The 20,898-nt window shown below is 42.5% G+C and overlaps 1 protein-coding gene across 2 annotated transcripts; it reads right to left on the reverse strand.

The window, feature by feature from the left end:
* Nucleotides 1-2,188: 2,188 nt before the first annotated feature.
* Nucleotides 2,189-20,423, reverse strand: LOC110357134 (uncharacterized). Of its 2 annotated transcripts, XM_021284224.2 has the most exons (11): nucleotides 19,980-20,423; nucleotides 12,108-12,228; nucleotides 11,428-11,533; nucleotides 10,624-10,698; nucleotides 9,850-9,906; nucleotides 7,759-7,818; nucleotides 7,205-7,266; nucleotides 5,703-5,756; nucleotides 4,970-5,015; nucleotides 4,617-4,666; nucleotides 2,189-2,440 (listed from the first exon to the last, which is right to left on the reverse strand). In XM_021284224.2, the coding sequence occupies exons 2-11, from the start codon at nucleotides 12,167-12,169 to the stop codon at nucleotides 2,287-2,289; spliced, it is 726 nt and encodes a 241-aa protein (XP_021139899.1). In that variant the 5' UTR covers nucleotides 12,170-12,228; nucleotides 19,980-20,423; the 3' UTR covers nucleotides 2,189-2,286. The 2 variants fall into 2 exon arrangements, with proteins under 2 accessions (XP_021139899.1, XP_021139902.1); XM_021284227.2 differs by lacking the exons at nucleotides 4,617-4,666; nucleotides 4,970-5,015 and having other exon boundaries at nucleotides 19,980-20,419.
* Nucleotides 20,424-20,898: the final 475 nt, after the last annotated feature.

Here is a 20,898-nt window from a genome sequence, read left to right on the forward strand (position 1 = left end):
AGGAGGAGCTGACAAGACGAAAATTTGGCTTTTAGCAGCAAAAAGAAGCTGGTCTCTCCCAAACTTTTACTGTTGCCCCACATGCCCTCCCTACAGCAACTCCCTCCCCAGCTGCCATCTCGGCAGTTCAATCGCTTTTCTTTCTTGCCACCATCAAGTACCACACTGCTTTATCTTGTGTTTTAAACTCTATGGTCAAGTTGCCCATAAAGATTTGCACTCAGAGCCAAACAATGATACTGAAATCATTCCCCACTATTCTTCCTTCTGATAAAGGCTTCTGTCACAAGGGTCACAACCTGTGGGTTATGGCAATTACAGAGAATAATGGTGATGGCTTTGGACACTTTTTTTTCTTTTTTTTTTTTTTTTAATGGAGATGTAGCAATAAGTGCATATGTTTGTCCCAGAGCACACTTCCAAGTTTCCTCCCAGGCTACATAAGCCCAGACTCGCAAGCAGTGTAGGGACTCAGACACGGAGTGCCAGCATTAGAAACCTGCCCAAAGCTGGATGCAGGAAAGCAGGCAGCAGCAGCAGATGTACCATGCAATATTTTGCATCAGTGAGATGATACTTACATAGGGTTTCATGGTTGTTTCAATATGCCAAGATTTTATGAGTTCCTACAAATGTTCTGTCTCATAAGATGGGCTTCCTACAATTGTATCCCCTCTACATAGCTTTAGTGAATTTTCTTTTTCAAATCTGAAAATTCCATTTTCTACATAGAAACAAGATATTTTGCTACCATGCTTGGCTTTCAGCACACTCTCACTACATCACAAACATTTTATGTGAGTTTGCTTTCCCAACTTCCAGTGTTTGATCTCCTTTTTCACATCAGGTACTTACCATGAAAGGCGACTTGGCATAAGAGAAGACAGCCCTGCAAATACCGTCTCATTAGAGAGTGGTTTTCATGCTCTTCCTAATTTGTGAAAAAGAGCAAAAATATCTGGAGCAGGAGATAACATTAGAAAGAAGTTAAAACCATTTTCTGGGTTATTTTGATCTTCAACAGCTCTAATTCACTGCTGCATGACTTACTCAGCAAAGACAACCAGGCAGGACAGCTTTCTCACTGCTTTTGTGCAGCTGATGGGTGGTGAATTTGGCAGATGCAGGGAAAAACGTGCTGTTGGCAAGGCTTAGAAACACAGATACCAGCTGAGTGTCGCTGAAGCACTGAGATACATTTTTCAAACCCAGAAGTAGACATAGACCCTGTGTGGAGACCATCCAGGTCTCATTTCAGAGACCAGGCATGTAAATTTGTAACTAAGACAAGCAACCTGCGTGTCCTGTAAGACTTCCATATGACATTGTGAGGCAGCATGTTTTCCACCGTGATCGAAGGCGGTCTACCTCCAAAACTGACTCGAGGATGGAAGGTGCACAGTGCTCTTCTGGAGGGTAGAAAATGAGGACACAGAGGGATCTTAGGGCCAAGCCCAGAAGGCAGGTTGCACTGAAGTCTTTTTAAGCATCCACAAAGAGCTGTCCTGTGGGACTAGTGAGAGCTTGATCAAGGTCTCTTGCATGCTGCAGTGGATGAGGGAGGCCTGACAGCTCAGTGAGACACACAGAAGTTATACTGTTGACCTCTGCCTACACAGGGCATTTGAAATCTGCAGCCCTGTCACACACATAATATGTGCAAGGCGGGTTCCTCCAGGGTACACCAGGGCTTGGCACAGCCTGCAGATAGTCCCTGCACTGTGAGCAAAAGTGGCAACCCCATTTTCTTCATCAGGGGATGTATGAGAGAGGCTATTGCAGGACTTGTGTCATTAGGCAGCAAGGTGTGTGACTGACATATTAATCCATGGAGCTGACTGGTCCTGAATCTGCCAAGATGCATTTTTTAAGACAAGGCTTCGGCTCCCATCAGTTATCACTGCTCTGCTGATAATGGGGTCGTTTCAATTTGCCTTAACAGAAGATCCTATTTAGATTTAATTACAGATTTCCCACTCTCATGTCCACACTGATGAGGGCAGGACATTCAGGGATTTGGGAATATGGACATTGAAGCAACTTTTGCATCTCAGACCCACCTCCAACAGCAAACAACTGAATGCATATATGCATACTCCTTCTTGGTGAGATACATGGGCTTTATTTTATTTTTCTGAAGAGCTGATGCATTTCTCATAGGAAAGACAGACATTATTGTGTGCTTTTAGCATTTGTTAATGCTTTATTTTAAAGTGCAGGGTCTTCCCAGAATCAATACAGTAGCCCTACAGAAATCCAGTCTGGAGTCTTTAAAAACTTCTGGGGTTAATGTGGCCATGCCCAAGATCCATAGTACTGCTGGGAGATTCTGTTCAGTAGCCAGTATACCCAGGTACCACCACACTTTTGAAAGAAGGCCAGTGTTATGCACGAGCAGCCAGAATGCAGTACAATCTTGCCAAACAGCCACAAAAAGTTCCTGCAACATGAGAGAAAGACACTGTAAAACAGCTCTATTAATATTAAAAATTATTGGAGCATCTAATTTGTATTTCATTGCCCTGGTCAAAACAGGATCTTTCCTTCCTGTTGCTCGCAGTATTACCATAAAGACTGACATTGTGAAGTACTTAATGCTAAACGATGGCTCTTGCCACCAAAGGTTTCCTGATGTGAACACATGAGAAGGACATAAAGCGGAGAAAATAAATACTACTGTCATTTTACAAGTAGGCAACTGAAGCCTGGAGGGAATAAATTTACCTGAGGTCATGTATGGAGCGTGTAGCGTTCGTTCATTGTGAGCTCAACCATGCTCTCAGCCAATACCACTTCTCCATTATTTTGTTCAGACAAACCCTGCTCTTTTTGGAAAATTATCCCCACAGGTGAATGCCCTGTGTTAGCAGGAACAATTTCCTGACATTAAAATGCACTGATTTATTTGGAAATGAAACTCCACAAATGAAACAAGCCATAACCACTTGCTAATTGTGTTTGGTTGTGCAACAGTACAAAATACTTCTCTGTCCTCAGGAGGGGAAATAACAATTGATCCATTTTAAAATCATAGAATACCAGGTTGGAAGGGACCTCAAGGATCATTTGGTCCAACCTTTTTTGGCAAAAGTACAGTCTAGACAAGATGGCCCAGCACCCTGTCCAGCTGAATCTTTAAAGTGTCCGATGTTGGGGAATCCACCACTTCCCTGGGGAGATTATTTCAATGGCTGATTGTTCTCATAGTGAAAAATTTTCCTCTTGTGTCCAATTGGAATCTCCCCAGGAATAGCTTGTACACATCACGCCTTGTCATTTCCATGTGACTCCTTGTAAAAAGGGAGTCTCCATCTTCTTTGTAGCCACCCTTTAAATACTGGAACATGGTGATAAAGTGTCCCCTAAGCCTTCTTTTCTCAAGGCTGAACAAGCCCAGTTCTCTCAGTCTTCCCTGCTATGGCAGTTTCCCAGTTCTTTGCTCATCTTTGTGGCCCTTCTTTGGACTGTCTCCAGCCTGTCCACACCTTTTTGTACAGTGGGGACCAAAACTGAAAACAATATTCCAGGTGTGGCCTGGCAAGCGCTGAGTAGGGCAGGATAATGACTTATTTGTCTCTGCTGGTGATGCTCTTGTTGATGTAGACTGGCATCCTCTTGGCCACCTTTACCACAGCAGCATACTGGTCACTCATATTGAGCTTGTTGTCCACCAGGTCCCTTTCCACAGAGCTGCTCCCCAGCTGGGTAGATTCCAGCCTGTGCTGTGCCCTTGGATTACATTTTTCCAGGTGCAAGACCTTGCACTTGTCCTTGCTGAACTTCATAAGGTCCTTGTTAGCTCACTCTTCCATCCTACCCAGGTCTTCCTGCAGGGTGGCTCTCCCTTCTGAAGCATCCAATTCCCTACTCAGTTTGATGTCATTGGCAAACTTCATCAGGATACACTTGATCCCATCAGCCAGCTCACTTATGAAGATGTTAAACAATGTTGGGCCCAATATCGATCGGTGGGGCACCCTGCTTGTGACAGGTTGCCAGTTTGAAAAGGAGCGAGTTACCACTACCCTCTGGGTGCACTCTTGTCAGCTTGTCAGCCTGTTGCCCACTGCACAGACCACTTGCCTAGACAATAACACATCAGTTTCTCTAGGAGGAGGGTGTGGGAAACCTTATCAAAAGCCTTAGAGAAATCCAGGTAGACAATGTCCACTAGACACCTGGACAACTGCAAGATCCATCCCAAAGCTTCCGACCATACAGAAGCAAAGTGAAGGTTGTTTTCCTTTAAAACGATAAATAGCTTCAGCAGCAGTTGCAACCTGACCGCAAAGTGTCTAACTGAAGAATTCATCCATAAACATCTTCTTTTCTTCAAACTATCTTCAGCCAAGACTAAGAAAAGAGAAAAACAGCATCACTTGCCCTGGTGCTCAGTGAACGTACCCAAGGTCCAGAAGAGAGTTTGTACCCTGCTTACTTCAATCTGCTGCTCCACTAAGTTTGCACATACACAGCTCTACACATGCAGCACATTTCTCCTCCTTGCTTACACTATGTCTCCCATGATATTCTAGCATTAGCCAGAATAATCTTGACTTCATCATGCTCCAGGTGTAACTGACCAAGTATGTATGCCATGAGAACATTTTACCTACCCAAGATAGAAACGGAATTTTTTTAGGTAGGGGATCATTGATTTCCAGGTCTAGGAAGAAAAAGAAAATACATGAATCACTTAGAAAGGATGCTTTCTCACTTCTTGGATGACAAATATTGAAGAATTAAAAATGGCTTGCAAACCAGAAAATTGAGCAAAAAGTTGTGAGCCTGAGACACAGTGGCTGTGTGATATAAGGAACCACTGAGGCTGAAAACCTCAAAGATGAGTCACGTATGATGAAAAAAGAGGACGTTTCCAGCTTGGAACAAAGAGAGATGGAGGAGGCCCTGCAAGTGGAGGTATAAGGGGAGCAGTGCAGTTCTCTTTTACTGGTTTCACCATGGCTACCTTCTGAGAGGAAGAGCTGCAGCAGCTGTCGACCTTCTCCTGTTGACTGTGGAGCAAAAAGAAACACCAACAGAGATTGCAGCTGATTTGGCTTATTGCAAGCAGTGCTCATTAATGAAGACAATTAAGCAACAGCATGAGAAGGAGCAGCAACCTAACAGATGTTTCTTACCGCTTTTCATTAGAAAGGTGATTGCATTAAAAAGTGTTGCACAGCAACACCATGGAGGATACAGACTAGATTGAAGGCAAAGCAAAGCAATTCTTTTGAGAACTTTTTAAGAAATACTCAGTTGCTCCCTCCCATTTCTCTCCATCTTAAATTTCACATTCCTAGGTTGAGCACGTTTGGGTTTCTTCTTTCTAAAAGTACATGTTGCAATGTTTCATTTTGGACTTCTGCTTTGACTAGGCATGAGCAAGGACCTCAAGAGCATGGTGTCTGGGGATGGTCAGCTTCCAAAAGGCATCTGTCTCCCATAGCCACCTAGGCAATGGAGAACCAGTAAGGATTCCCAGGATGGAGTCAGCCTTCCAGAGGACAGCAGGGACAAGGAGAGTCACCCACTGAATTTCCAGGCTGAGCACTCATATCACTTGACTGTGTTAACAGGCTGATATCAGGATTTTGTTTCTTGACAGCTTTTATTGCCGTGCTGCTCAAACTCCCCCCTCCACCAAAGCATATGCCTTTAATCTTGTATATTCTTTTTAATCTTCCTTTCTCTTTTACCTGCTTCCTTCTCCCAAGGGTTCTATCTGGTTCCACAATTTCTTCGACATTTTTCTGTAAACAGAAAGAGAAATAGTTATTTCCATCTACCTAGTTGTGCTCATGATCATTTCAGGGTTGGTTTGCTATACATTTCCTTGCTGCATGTTACACAACCATTTACAGAGAGCCTCAAACTTCTTCTAGTAGGATATTGTACCTTTTCATGTGTTTGTGAGCATGTAGATTAGGAGCCCCTTTACTTGATGCACCTTCATAGGAATTACTACATGGAACAACTGAATTCATGGGTTCACCCAGTCTTAGATAACATGCAAAACTAGGAAATCCTGAAGTAGCCACACAATGGGAAGAGAACATACAACAACACAGAGCTAACACTATATAGATAATTTTATTGCAGGAAAACATTAGTATTGCTGGGTTTCTCCCATCAAATGTGCTACCATGGCAGCAAATAGGAAAAAAGGGTCTGGTATTGTCTGCTATGATGTCCTCCAACTTTGACATATGGAGACACTTACAGGAAATAAAATAGAGGATCTGTAGTGCCCCTCAAGTGTGGGCATAGCTCTACTATTGCAAACAGCAGATTTCCTCCAAAGTTCCTGTTATTTTAAACTTCATATTTCATTTCAGCCTCTGTTGCTACAGTTAGTTCATGCAGTGCTTACATAATGTCATTACACAGCTCTCCTCTCCAGAACACAAGAGAGCAGAAAACTGAATCTCAAATTGCTTCACAGAACTGAAAGAAGAGTTTTTAAACAGGGCTCGTACTTACAGCCACTTCATAGTTAGTGCTTAATTTGCGAGTGGTTACAAGAAAGGGTACTTAACCCTTTGTTTACTGAAGTTATAGGATTTCTGCATTGTGGAGCAGTTGAGAAAGGGAAGAGAATAAGAAGTCTGGTGCTTAGACACACATGGGCTCGGCTCTGTACTTAGATGTGGTGGTTTAAAATTCAGAGATTCTATGTAACCTTGTTTCTTAAAGGAAACTACAATCCAGCAGTGAGATGGGAGCTGGGGGGGCATAGTTTTAATGTCACTTGAACTCTGGCCAAGAGCAGAGAGCACTTGTTCTGAAAATAACTGTGTAGCTGCAGGCTTTGCTGCTGCTGTTCAAGTTGCTGCTTTTGCTTGTAATTCTGCAAAGTAATAACATGATCCTGGTGCAGATTATTAAGAAAGATAATTTAAATTAATATCCAGGATATGCCCCACAACTTTAGTCTTCTGAGAAAAGATAAGCTGCTCTTGGAATCTGCTGAGAGTGAGATGAGACTTTCCAAATCTAAATTTCATATGCATTTCTGTGGTTTGGTGATGGCGTGACAGAGAAGGAAACTGTTCTACATAAATATGAGGTGCTTGTTTGATGCCACATAAACCGTGTTAACTTACGATTAATTGCACACGCTTCAGGTATGACTGACATGGAAATATTGTGGATAGGTTATAATAAGAAACCCAGAATAGAGGGTATTGCTAATACTTACAAGCCAATTAGTTCACGGTTCTTGAGCTGAGCTTCTAAGTGTCTTATTTTTATCTGCATGTCCTTTAAAGTTGAAAAGAAAAGCAAACAATCTCAATATTAGTCCATCAGTCTGGTGTGCAATGGAAGTCAAGTCAGAGCTTATTAGCCTGAGATCAGCACCAGTGCTGCACTTGCAGATATTATATTCTGCTGTCTCAAATTGGCTCTGATAGAAATCTACAGGAATCTGCCTTCCTAGTTTTAGTTTTATATTGCAATAACTTTCTGGATGACTTATGTTCCAAATAATACAAGGTTACTCATTTTAAAGGTGTGCTTGCTGGTTTGCAGACTAAGGTCTGCAAAATTCATAACTCAAAACTTCTCAGTGTTGTGTTATTTTCGTGTTCCTGAGACCACTGTCAAACCTACTCCACACACTTTTACCTGTATTATACTTTACTCTATCGCTTTGCTGTCATCCCTGTAATTACATTTGTAAACCTGTTATAGAATGGCGCTGGTCTAAACAAAGCAAGAAAGTGTACTGTGGTATGCAACAGGATGTCATACCTCTAAAATTTTGTCCTGTTGTATGACTAATACTCTTTCTTCTAATATTTCACTTTTTTCCTAAAAATCAACAAAATCAAATATAACTTGTTAGAGGAAAAGTATTATTATTAAAACAGTAGTATCAGTTAAACTTTCAATGTAAAGAGACTAATAAAAAGCTAAAACCAGCACTTTCTATCCATCAGACATTTATCAGAAGTGAGGATTATGTGATCACACTGTGTGTTTGACAGTCTTTCTAGCCCCAGAAATTGTGGTTGATATCCACAGTGAAAGGAAATTTTACAGAAACGAAATTCCTGTCTTTTTGGTAAAAATAAGCAGTGGAATATAAGACAGAAGCTGAAGCTGGAGTCCACGCTGAGATAAATACTTTGAGGATTATTATAGCTATTTTATCAGACCCAGAGGATGTACACAAGCAAGACGCTTGTGTCCACCAGAATGGCTTTTTTTTGTTGTTGTCAGCAGAAACTAGTGCCTGTAGTGACAGTGTTCTTTGTCAGATGGGTCTGACAGGCAGCTCACTGGGGATCACTGATGAGCACAGTCACCTGCAGCTCCGCTTAGTCACAGTTTTACAAGCTAACGCAGAGGGGGTGATGTGCAGTCACGGACTCTGGCAGGATGCCCTGCATCAGCCAACCCCCCCAGCCCTTCCACCACTGCAAACACATGGGTGGGAGGCTCAGTAGCTTGTGGAATACAGAATGCCCTGAACAGGAAATCATCCTCAGGAGTTGGGCAGTGCGGGAAAGGCCTGGGGGTGGTGGGACAGGAACCAAGCTTGAGCCCTCACCGTGCCCTGGCAATGATGGAGGCCAGTAGCACCCCACCCTAAGTCCAGGAACACGGCCCGTAGGTCAGGGAAAGTGGTTATCTCCCTCTACTTGGCACTCATTAGACCATGTGTGGACACTGCATCCTCCCCAGTACATGCTGGATGTGAGTGAACTGCAGCGAGTTCCAAGGAGGCCCCAGGGTGGCTGTGCAGGTGCCCATGACTCTGCGAGCTCCATCCCTGGAGGTTTTACAGCCTGTCTGGTTACAGCCCTGAGCACCCTGCCCTGAGCTTTGAGCAGCAGGTTGGACCAGAGACACCCCCCCATAGTCCCTTCCCACCTGAACTATTTTGTGATTCCATGACTCTACTGACTCATTAACAAGTTGGCTTGGTTTATGGAGATCTCTCCTAAATAAAAGTGTCAATTTCTGTGGCTTATCATGAAATCACAGACATACTTAGTGTTTCAAAACTTTACTGGAGACTGTTATGACAAGTGCTTGCATTTAATTGTTTTGCTGGGAAAAAAATAATATCCTTTATTCATACTGAACAAATGAAATGATCAGCCAGACCAGGAGGGGAGGCAGGAAAAGGAATTTTTAAGTCAAAACAATCTATTTTGTTTAGCACTGTGCTTTTTCAAAGTCTTATGATGATTGATGGGACATGGAAGATTTTATTTCCAAAAGGCTTATTTAAATCCCACTTGAGCATATAGAAACCAGAGGCCCCTTCCACTGGAGGGACAAACCAATGCATCAGCTACCCAAATGCTTCTATTTGGTCCTGTGGTATAATAGAAGAAGAAAGCCTGTTGGCACGAGGTAATTATTATTCCCACAAAATAGGAGATTAGGAAAATGTACAGTTGATAATTGGTCAGTAACCAGCTGATATTTGTGAAAGCAAGTTGGACCATGTACATCTCTTCATGGATAACTGCACGCCTCAGGAGTAAATAATTTGTGATCCACTTTGGGCAGAATCAGAAGAGACCATTAAGACTCAGTAAGCCACAAACTCACACTCTCTCTGACTCACCCAAAAGCCTGCTCTCAGGCCATCCTTGCACTCAGAGACAGCAAGGACAGGGGAGTTTTGTCATGCCAATGATAGCCAGCAAAATCTTTGGTGGGCCTGCATGTGGGCAGAGTTAGATATCACAGAGCTACTTTGACACAGTCTTAATTGCTCTGGGGCAAGTCCAAACTTTCAATCTATTTTTAATAATCTTATGGTTGACTCACACTGTTTCTTCACATCTTATGCCTATTTCTTTCTTCAGAATGGAATTTTGTTACCTTTAAAAGTTCCTTTTCTTTTTCTTCCAACTTTCTTGCCAGCTTCTGCACATGCATCTGTCACAGGAAAAGGGTTAGCACTGTGTGAGGCTGGGCAAGAGTGAGGCACAAGGAGAAGTCACAGGGTTGGCAAGATGGGAGAACAAGCGTGAGTCTTGCTATAAGCTTTGCATGTCTCAATACCTATCCATAGGCGTTCCTAATGCTAACTATGCTGTTTGGTTTTATTCCTGTCAGAAAATAATGAATCAAATCCTTCTTGCACCAGTTATTTGCATTTTTTTTTGCAAGCAAGACAATGGAGGAAGTATGTGTGCATGTGTGTGTTCATGTGTTCAGCATACAAGCCATTCCTTACTGTAGTTATACATAGGAATCAGTGGAAGAGCCAGCTGAGCAGAAAAATAGTCCTCTTGTTTGCTTTTACCAATAGCAGCAACTCTGGTCTCAGCTGTTCTTGTGTCTAAACTGTTCTTGTGTCTAAACTGTAAAGCCTTTAGAGGAGGAACTGGATTTTTCCTTACGTGTGTAAAGTACCTGATATAACAAACACTATATCTGGTTAAGGACCCTGTATATCTCAGGTTAGTTCTGGTTTTGTCACCAGCCAGGGAGTCTTTCACCTGCATTCTTGCTCTTGCTCAAGTTCACCAGCCCTTAGGAAATAATGGTGTCTGGACATTTCTGTGCATCAAGTCAAAATGTGTAACATTTGTGTATTACAGGTTTTATCAACTCATTAATAGAAGGATATGTTGTTATTTGACCACTTGCCTTCAAATTACTTATGTCCTCTAAACATGGAACATGTTGATGCTTATGAAGTTTATATTCATGGAATGAAGAAATCTGAAAATTAAAACAATAAAAATCAAAAACCATAAAGATATGTCATCAGGAAGCAACAATGCAGTGGTGTATTAATAAGGTATATTTTTTTCACCATTCTCTTTATACAAAGGTTCTTGATTCTTCAGACCTGTGCATTTCTGTTCAAAATGAAAGTTTCCCTGTGGGGCCTAATTATGAAATAAACTGGTACAAAAATGTAAAAATTTCTAAAGATGTGTCTTTGTAGGAACAGCTGTTTTAGTTACGCTTCACATGAAGGACTTATAACTTAATTTTCAAAACATGCCTGAAATATTAAGATAACAATAGGTGTCACTTAAGAACATTGGTAAGATGAAGGCTGTTTTCAAGAATCTTAAAAGGCATTTTGGCCATATTTTCTGGTTGTCTTTAGTCATCAGGAAGTTCACAGTGTTCAGAAAGTACATAAATAAAACCTGTATTTTTCCTTCTTTGCAATCAGCTAAAGTAGAATATCACCTGACCTCACACATTTTCTGTCAGTAAATATTTTAGTCTGTGATTCTATACGTGCTCCCTCCCCATCTCTGCCCAAAAACACAGAGGGTGGAAGCCATTTTGAATCACCCAGAAAGATTCTGCCAGCTGCAGTGAGACCAAGGGAGTACAAGCCACTTACCCACAGTCTCACCACGAATCAGCTGCAGGCACTACAAGATGGTTGTGGGTCCTTGACCACGGACCCACTAGCAGCCCCCTCCCTACCTCCCCTGTCTGCCAGTCCAGTTCTTTCTTGGTCGTTGCAGAAGTGAAACTTGTGACATCTTTCTGTCTCTTATCAGTCCTTGGAGGCACAGGCGATGTCTGAAAACTGCAGAATTACAGTGTCAGGTGAAGGACCAAAGCCTGGGCCACTGTTCTGCTTACATGAAAATGGGCAAGGCAGGATGAGAGTGTTAAAACCTAAATTCAAACTTCACCTTGCTCTTTTTGCATTTCTTTCCACCTCCCATGTCCGTTTTTTCTTGTTATATGAAATTATTATAAAATAACTGAATAAAGCCTTTTTATGTAACACCAGCTTTATCCCATTTTCAACCAATGAAAGGTTTAGATTAACTCCCCAAAATAGTTTATTGAATTCACTTTTTCTGCACTTTTCATAGTGTGACTTGACTAAGAAGTGCGTGCACCAAAACACATAGGGAACAACCTTGTCTTGCATTTATTTTAGCCTAACAAGAAAAAGGAAGTTGTCAAAAATCTCAGAAAGAAATTGGTTTTTCCTGGTGAGTTTTGAGTGGGCTGGGAAGTGCTTCAGACCTACAGGACACCAGAAAATGTCCATCTCATAACCTTCTTATATTAAATACACTAAAATTTGTTTGCTTTCTGCTTGCTCTAGAAGACACAATAATAAGGGACTCTTCTCAGACTTCACCCACCTCTTGAAATGTCTGTTTTCACTGAGGGACTGCTTGTTTTCATCAAGCGGTTTGGAAACCATCTTACTGAGATCTGTCTTCACACTCTGTAGATAAGGTCACATCTCAAACCGGTATCTTCCTGCAAAAATATTTCACAGAAAAATCCACTGTTTTGCACAAAATGCTGTGTCATGGAGTCTGAGGGGAGACCTTATTGCTGTCTACAACTACTTGAAAAGAGGTTGTAGCGTGGAGGGTGTTGGTCTCTTCTCACAAGTAGCAAGTGATAGGACAAGAGGAAACAGCCTCAAGTTGCACCAGGGGAGGTTTAGGTTGGATATTAGCAAACATTTCTTCACAGAAAGGGTTGTGAAGCATTGGAACAGGCTGCCCAGGAAAGTCGTGGAGTCACCATCCCTGGAGGTGTTTAAAAAGCGTTTAGACAAGGTTCTTAGGGACATGGTTTAGTGCTAGAGTTAGGTTAGGTTATGGTTGGAGTTGATGATCCTGAGAGTCTCTTCCAACTGAAATGATTCTATGAACTCCTGCAGAGCTGGAATAAAATGCTCAGGTGGACTATATAATTTGCTCTCCTAAATTCTTCATGTCTTTCAGACCTCACAGTGTCAGACCCATCCAGGCTTTGTCTGGGAGGATCCCACAGACACAGGAGTATGTACCTCTGCCTCAAGGGATGCTGCAAGGGAGGCAGCTGTGACAGCTCACTCTGCCCCTGCTCAGCAGAAAGAGTCACTATTTGCAGGTTTTTTTCTTGATCCCAAGCACAAAAAGCTCTCCTGAAATTCTGCAGAGGCTTTCAGAGACAAAACAGTCCACAGAAAGGGAGCTTTTGGAGGTGTTTCCCATGGATAGCTCTGCCGCCCTATTTATACAGTGAAGGGATTGAGCTCTTCCTCCGACATTCATGGCAAGGATGACAAATATAAACTGAGAGACAGATTTGGGACAGCTGCCCATCTGAATGCTGGAAGTGTTTGGCTGCTGCTGTGGACGCAGCCTGCAGCCCCACGAGTGTTTGTGGGCAGGACTGGTGGCTGTGTGGCCGCAGGGACATGCCTGCATCCCTCAGCTGGGCACAGCATCAAAATCCTTCAGGTCACTCTGAATGAACAAGAGTATCTACAGGGTGAAAGTCAAGAGGTGGAGATGTATGCAGGGTGCCAGAGGAAACACAGGTGTCTCAGTCCGGCAGTGTGAAAACTCCAGCATAAACTGAATTTTTACTGAATAGAGCACCTGATAATAAATATTGAGGAGGATTTGCACAACACTATACTCCTAGATATCATCTCTCAAATGCAGGATAATCCCAGGTAATCCAGACACTCACACTTTGCTCCTAGGGAGGACAACATGCCATGCTCTCTGCTCTCTTTAAAAGCTGCAAGCTGCATTATTTAAGCCACTTTGTGTGCCTTGAGTTTACTCAATTCAGCCATCCAGGCAGAGAAATGAGTCTTTACAGAAGTTCATCTTCTCTATTACACTGTAAATACCTGCACTGTGGAGAGGAAGGAATAGATGGGCAGAGGGCCCTGAGAGATGTTTGCAATGTCTCTGAACAGTCTTTCACTGAAATTGACCACTGTGGACCAAACAAGCAGAGATAAACTTGTCAAGAACTCACAAAAAAAAACCCCGGAAGCCTCTTATACACCTTCATACCATCCTGCCACATGGACTTATTTACACATCCCCCTAAAAGGTGGACCCTACATCCAAACCAGAAACAGAATATGGGAAAATAGGATGGAAATGAAGAAAAGCCTGATGCAGAAAGTAAAAGCTAAGTTCAGAGGCTGATGCCTCCTGACTGCAGAAGATCAAAGATGCACTCTTTTCCAAATGTGGTTACAGACATATCTACCATCTCCAAACTCCCAAAGCCCTCAGGCACAGGTGACATAAAATAATAATTTCTTAATTAACAGGCACTACTTAGCATCTTGCCTTTGTATTCTCCAAGTAGGCTAGGGTTTGCTCCCAACCTTAAAGAACCCTGCCACTGTCCCTGCAGCAGCACTATCCCTGAATGTCCCTGCTGTGGCTTTTACATCCACATCTTTGGTGCAGATTGGTTGAATTTCTGCAGTGTACTCAATGGGGAGGGCATATTCCCCCTGCCAGCATGGCAGAGGGGCAAAGAGGGTGCAGCATGGGTCAAGCAGGGTGGATAGGGGCAAGGAGCCACGCCTGAGATCTCTGTCTGCCTGGGCTTCCTACGACCTTCTGCTGCCTGAGCACAGACCCAAGGAGCCGAGAGGTGCAGAAAGGATGCTCCTCACACTGTTCCCTCCATCCCACCACCCTCTTGTTGGCTCCCGGCCCCGACTCTCTCAGCTGCAGGATTTTGCTCTCAGGGGTCGCATTCTTTGGCAGCTCACAGGACCTGAACCGACTATGCTCCCCAGCAAGATGTGAGGCTCATTGGTTTTGGTTTATTATATTTCAATTTTGCTTTGAAATCTTCTTCTCTTGATGGGCATTCTCTTAGGTACCAGTCACGTCAGTGGCACTATTAATTTTCGTTGCAAACGGCGTACGTGATTTCTCTGTGTTGGTTCTACCAGTAAAGCAGCTAAGCTCCTGGGGCAGAGAGACAATTAATTTTTTAACACAGAGCTGCTTCATATTCAGGACCCAGTTCAACAAAGCACTTAAGCAAATGAATAATGGCTGACTTGAATGGGAATATTAGTGCCTAAAGTTAATTGTGTACTTTTAAAATTGGATCTTATACATGCCAATCAAATCATTAATCTACTCAGTTCCAAGCTCCGGCCAACAAATACATGCCCTGGACTTTCCTTCCTCAAAAGGGGAAACAGATGCAGATAGGGACTTGAAAAAGCTACTAACATTCAGTGGTACCATAGCAAAGACTAGAAATGTGTCGGTTTGCTTCTTGCTAACTCCTATGAACAAGGAAATGCAGTGTGCCAGCACTGCAGTGACAATCAGTCAAATGCTTTAATGAACAAATGAATTACATATTAAAATGCAAACAGGGTTATTTCCTCCTCCCTTGAGGCCATCTCAGTGGAATCTGAAAACTAAGTATTTTTTTGACATCACCTGAGTTCTGAGATTTCCAGTATGCACCACAGTAGGCCCACCAAAGAGTACATCTGAGTGACAGAAGGATTAACTGAGCAGGCAACAGCAGGAAAGGCAGGGTGCTATGTGCAAGGTTTTGCAGATAGAGCTGGAGATGGTGATTAGAAGCAATACATAGTTGTGAAGCCAGATAATACTCTCACATGGGCGTAGGCTCCATGAAGGCTTGTGAAACAAACCACCTCAGAGCTCTTGATAACCAGCAAATGATATTTTATTCTGTACAACTGTACTTGGACTAACCACAGAGGCGTCCTAAACTAAATAAACTGGTGAATTTATCAATTAAATGACATGTTTCTGTAGAAGAAGTCTACAAAATCAAAAATCTCAACTCTTTCAACAAAAATCGTGTGATGGACGAAAACTGTGATGCAGCTGTGGTTGCAGTGGTTCGTATGGCAAGCTACTGTAGCTCATGACTTCTTAGTTTGTCGTGCTATTACTGAGGTATGCGGTGAGCAGCCCAGCTAGGCCGTCATTTTTCAGAGACAGTCTCTGAGGAACTAGAGATACTAAAGGTGGATGCAGTGCTACATGCTCCTGTATGGGATTCAAAAACCTGGACCAAATTATTGCTACAGTACGTGTCTGACCAGCTGGAGCTGGTGTTGTTTCCACTAATTCCCAAATACATTTCTCAGTTTAATTTTAAAGAGAAGAATGATTTTGCTGTTGTTGCTGTTGTTGGCTCAGATTCATCATCTAGTTTGGTTTTGTGCCTCTTCACGTTTTAAAGATGTTCTTCTCCACTCCAGCCTCTAGGGATGGGTTAGTGTAATGCACTGAAGTCTTCTCTGGAAGTCCGCTGCCATGACTAAAAAACAGGAACTAGAAAACTTGCTGTTGTGATAACTAGCATGCAGTTGTATTTGTGTAGGTGTGTGATGTGTTAACAGGGAATACTTATTTTTAGTTCAGGCATCTAAAGCCTGTATTCAACTATGTTCAGCTATGGACTATGAAGCAAACCTGTCTAAACCAAGACATAGCTGTGTTTGTATATGCATGTGTGCATGAATACATGCATGTAAAAGGGCAGGGAGGAAAAAAACCAATAGCTGCCTAAGATTAAATACTTTTGGCTTTGCATCCACTTCTGAGAAGACCTAGAGATGGGAATGACATCTGCCTCCCAGGAAGAAGCCATGCTTTCACTATAGAGGGAGTGGGAGTGAAGCCTTAGACACTCCCCATCAGCAGGGTAGTACAGAGGGTCACCAGTAATGGTGTAGGAGGTGAGACAAGAGGCCTATGTAATTAGAAGGATGTTGGCTTGGCTCGATTTAAAACAGCAAGAGCTGTTTCCTAGAACAAGCTTTACCTTAACAGCAGCTCAGACTGTGAGCTCTCTCAGGTAGTGATCATCTCTCAGCAGTGTACAAAAGGCAGCCGGTGCCACAGGGCTCTCACACTGAATACCAGCGTCTGAGCACATCCATAAATATTTCTATTTTAGCCACTGTAGCTCAAATGAAATACGTTTAGGTCCAATGTGCAACTGACCCAACAAGAAGTATCAGCCTGGTCTTCCCATTCATCATCTCTCCTACAAATATCACCAAAACAGTGTGACTGAGGCAACTAAGGGGGGCCCAGTCTTTAGGCTGAGTGTGCCAGACAGATCTGGTTAATCCTAGCAGCTTGCTGGTGGCTGTAGTGCCAGCCCTTTCCCCATTTCCATCCTCCCAACATTTAGTAAATTGGAAACGTTGTCTCCCAAATGGAGGAAGCTGGCTCTGAGAAAAACCTAGACTGAGAGAGTTGGCTTTGTTCTGCTCAATTTTCTCCATTCCCTGACTTTTGAGGGCCTGATTTTGCACCCTCAACGGTGTTGTATTCCTGACTTCATACCTTGACTTCTAATTTAATTTTTCTGCTTGTGCTCCTTTACGCACTACGGCTGTCTTTCTTTGGGACATCGCTGTCTCTTCACAGACCACATACTTCACTCTGGGAAAGTATGGGGCTACCACTCACAATATCCCACAAGACAGCTCTTCCATCCTGCAGAGGAAGGTGAAATCTTGTTGCCAGATGCAGAGGGCCTTACTTGAACAAGACAAGTGTTTTGACTGTTCTGTGGTGCAGATATTTGTCCTATTTGGCAGCTGAGTGGTCATCGATATTTCTTTTATCCAGAGATTTCTTGTTTGTATATAGGTAAAAAACCCCACATCTAATTTCATCACTGTTCTGCATTCATAATGAGTTTTCAAAGTGCAATTTAATTGTTTATTCAATGGTATTTTTTTAAATCATCTGTTATTTCCAAGTCTGTTAGCTCAGAGAAGGATATCTACCATGAATGCTCGGATAGTGGATGCCCGCATCTTGTTGTTAGTAGACACAGTGCTCAAACTACTTTGGTTTCTCTTCCATGTGGTTGGAAAGACTTGATTTTCCTGTATTTTTTTTTAAGCTAGAGTTGGCAACCATGACAACCACATGCCAGCATCTGAACTCAGATAAAAATAGGGGTATTTTTATGCCTTACTTGGATTAGTTGTTCACCTCAGACAGTTCCCAGAGGAAAGGCCCATTGCTTAAGGCTGGGAACTCTCCCAGAAGACCAAGATTTCTGTGCCTGTTCAAGGAGAGGAGACAGACAAAACATGCCTCCAACACAGAAAGCTTTGGAGTTCCTTGCATTTCCAGTTTGCTTTACAAAAGTAAGCCACACACTTTTACAGGAAAGGAGCTGACATGCTGTAAAATTTCAGGACATCGCTCTTGCTCTGAGTGGTTTCACTGCTGCTAGTATCTAATCTACCTTCCTTGTGTCTAAACTGCTTCCCTTTCCTCACTGACCAAAGACTTTGACCACGTTTCACTGATACACTGCACAGGAAATCCCAAATGGCAGAATATAGATTGTCATTGCCTCAAAACCAGTTCCGTCTGCTCATAGGCAAACCTGTTCCCAGTCTTGGATACCACAATAGCAGAAGCAAAGGATGTTTTCTATTTCATTTTCTGGCTCAGCATTGCACAGCACAACCAACAAACCTTGTTCTTCACATGTTGCAGCAAAAAACATGTCAACCTGCACTATAGGAAAGATAAACCCTCCAGAGCATTCAGTGCCAAAGTGTATATAACTCAAGGCTTCAGCAGCTGCTTTTGACCACTGCCTGCTGCTCTCCTGTTTTGTGTAAGATACAAGAAATATTTGTAAAACAGATACATGACTCTTCTGGCTAGTAAAGGTCAGTTAGAATCAACTGTGCCGTTTTCTAGCAGAAATTATTTGCTTCAGCTTTTTTTTAATTCATTGGCTTTTCTTAAGAAGTTAAATAATCTTTTCAGTGTTCAAATAGTCTTCACATGATCCAGAGACCTTAATAGTTATGACTGCATCACTAAACTCTGATTTCAAGAGAAAAACATTGGAGAAAATAGTAAAAACTCGATGCAAACAACAGATATCTACCATGTTTACTGAATGCTTCTGGTCAGATCTGTGAACACAGAGAAAATTTGTACAAATTACCAAAGACATCTGTGCATAAATTGAGGTGATATCATGGTACTTAAACTCTTCAATCTCCTTGCAATCTTCCTCGGTCTAGACTGTACTGTATTGCTGACTCACCTGCATAACATTCCTGGAATAACAAAAGTTGCAATAAGCAATTTCTGCTTCTGTCTCCCACAGGCTTATCCACTATCCTCTTTACTGCTTAAGGAGTTACTCAGAGGCAGTGAGATGTCCTCTGATCTGCTCTCAGGAACATGTATTGCAGGATACATGTTTACAAAGCCCATTTTCATCAGATGCAACTGTAGTTCACAGAAATGTGTGAGTGCAGAGTATGTATGTATGTATGTATGTATGTGCAGAGTAGGAAACGGCACTTGGCTAAAGACTTGTTGTCTCAAGCCATTTCTGTCCAGCAACACTTTGATGCTGCTAGTACTTTCTTCTTCACAATGCATCAGACATTTATTATAGGAGGATGAAAGGGTTTTGCAGCCTATAGTGTGACATAGCACATAGAACAGATGTTTAGTTGAACTTTTAGTCCATTAATATATAGCTTCTGAATGCTAGAGAAAGGCCATAATAACTCAAGGGGCAACTGCCAAGCTCTGATGTTGTTCTGATTATAATAACTTTCTACAGCCATCTAGAAATTGGGAGAATAAGTTATCATGTTCATATGCTTTTGACCCTTCAAAGATTGCTACTCTCCAGATGAAAAAGGTTAAAATATTTCTCACCTGAAAGAATAAGAAAAATATTAGGAAGGAGGGGAAAAGAGAATGAAAGACAGACACAGTCAGGAGGTGTTGTCAGTTCTTCTGGTGACTATGACCTTACCTTCACACCTGCCACCACACCTTTTCCCTGTACCATTTTTCTCCTTACTACCCTTTATCCTTAATCCTCACCTTGCTGCATTGTAAGACTCTGTTTGCACACAAAAGAAAAGAACGAGACAGCAAATAAGAGAGAAAAGCCATGGAAGTTAAATGTTGTATTGACTACATATTTGCCTAAAATTTTTTCTCTCTCTTCATGGTTCTGTAATTCGTCTGAAACTTTGTACAGTTCTGTTGCTTTTCTCTGGAAGTAATAGTATGAATCAGGCAGTTTTCCCTTGTAAAGATTAAGGAGGCAGTTGAAGGCTGTTGGGTTTCTGGTGTGATTTTTCAACGGACATGGTCAAGCCATCAGGACAAAATATTTCCAAAATCAAACAGATGAGCAACAGCTGTTGACTTACTGCTATATTTTTTACTGCTTACCTGAGGGATGTTATACCATGGCAGAAGCACCAGCAGACATCCAGCCACAGGAGGTGCTGCAACACGGCTGCCGGCCCTTGTGATGCAAACAGTGGGCATGGCGGGGAGATTCCATGCCTGATGCCAGCCTTTTCTACACCTTCACCAGTGGCTACTAATGCCATCAAGTGCTCACAGGCCATGTGCCACAGGGCCCAATCCATGGGACCTGATGTTCATCCAGGGTTGCTTAGAGCTGCTGTTCCTGTTATAAGGATACTCTCAGTCATCTCTGGAAGGCTGTGGGAATTCGTTATGGGGCAAATCTTTCTGGAAATAGTATACAGGCTTGTAAAAGGTGAGGGGATTTGTAATAGTCAGGAAAGACTGACTGAGGGCAAATCCTTCCTAACCAGCCTGATTGTCTTCTATGGTGTTATGCCTGGCTCTTTGAATGAGGGGGGAGCAGTGGATGTTGAATACTTTAGCAAGGCCTTTGACACAATTTTCAACAGCATCTTTATAGCTAAGTTGATGAGATACAGCTTGGATGGATGACAACAAGTTAAGTGGAAAATTGGATGGCTAATTAGGCTCAAGGGGTTGGTATCTATGGTATGAATTTTAACTGGGAACCAGCTATTAGCAGCATTTCTCATCTGATATCGAGGTCAATACTGTTTAATGTCTGTATTAATGACCTGGCTGAGGGGACAGAATGCACCCTCAACCATTTTGAGGACGATGCCAAATTAGGGCAGGCAGCTGGTACACTCATGGGCAGGGATCGAAGGCATTCAGTGGGACATCGACAAGCTGGAAAAATAGGCTGACTGGAACATCATGATAGTCAGCAAAAGCAAATGGAAAACTCTTTATCCGGGAGAGAATAAACCCATGAAACAGTGTGTGCTGGGCACTGCTTGTCTAGAAAACAGGT

This window comes from Columba livia, chromosome 2 (genome assembly GCF_036013475.1).
Source record: "Columba livia isolate bColLiv1 breed racing homer chromosome 2, bColLiv1.pat.W.v2, whole genome shotgun sequence".
Taxonomy (NCBI): Eukaryota; Metazoa; Chordata; class Aves; order Columbiformes; family Columbidae; genus Columba; species Columba livia.

Excerpts from the sequence above, each read along its gene's own strand:
- LOC110357134 (XM_021284224.2), bottom strand. The coding sequence starts at position 12,169 with ATGGTTTCCAAACCGCTTGATGAAAACAAGCAGTCCCTCAGTGAAAAC. Across the intron at positions 11,534-12,107 it reads GAAAACAGACATTTCAAGAG|TTTTCAGACATCGCCTGTGC; the intron begins GTGGGTGAAGTC and ends GTAATTCTGCAG. Across the intron at positions 4,667-4,969 it reads GCAGCTCTTCCTCTCAGAAG|ACCTGGAAATCAATGATCCC; the intron begins GTAGCCATGGTG and ends TTTTCTTCCTAG.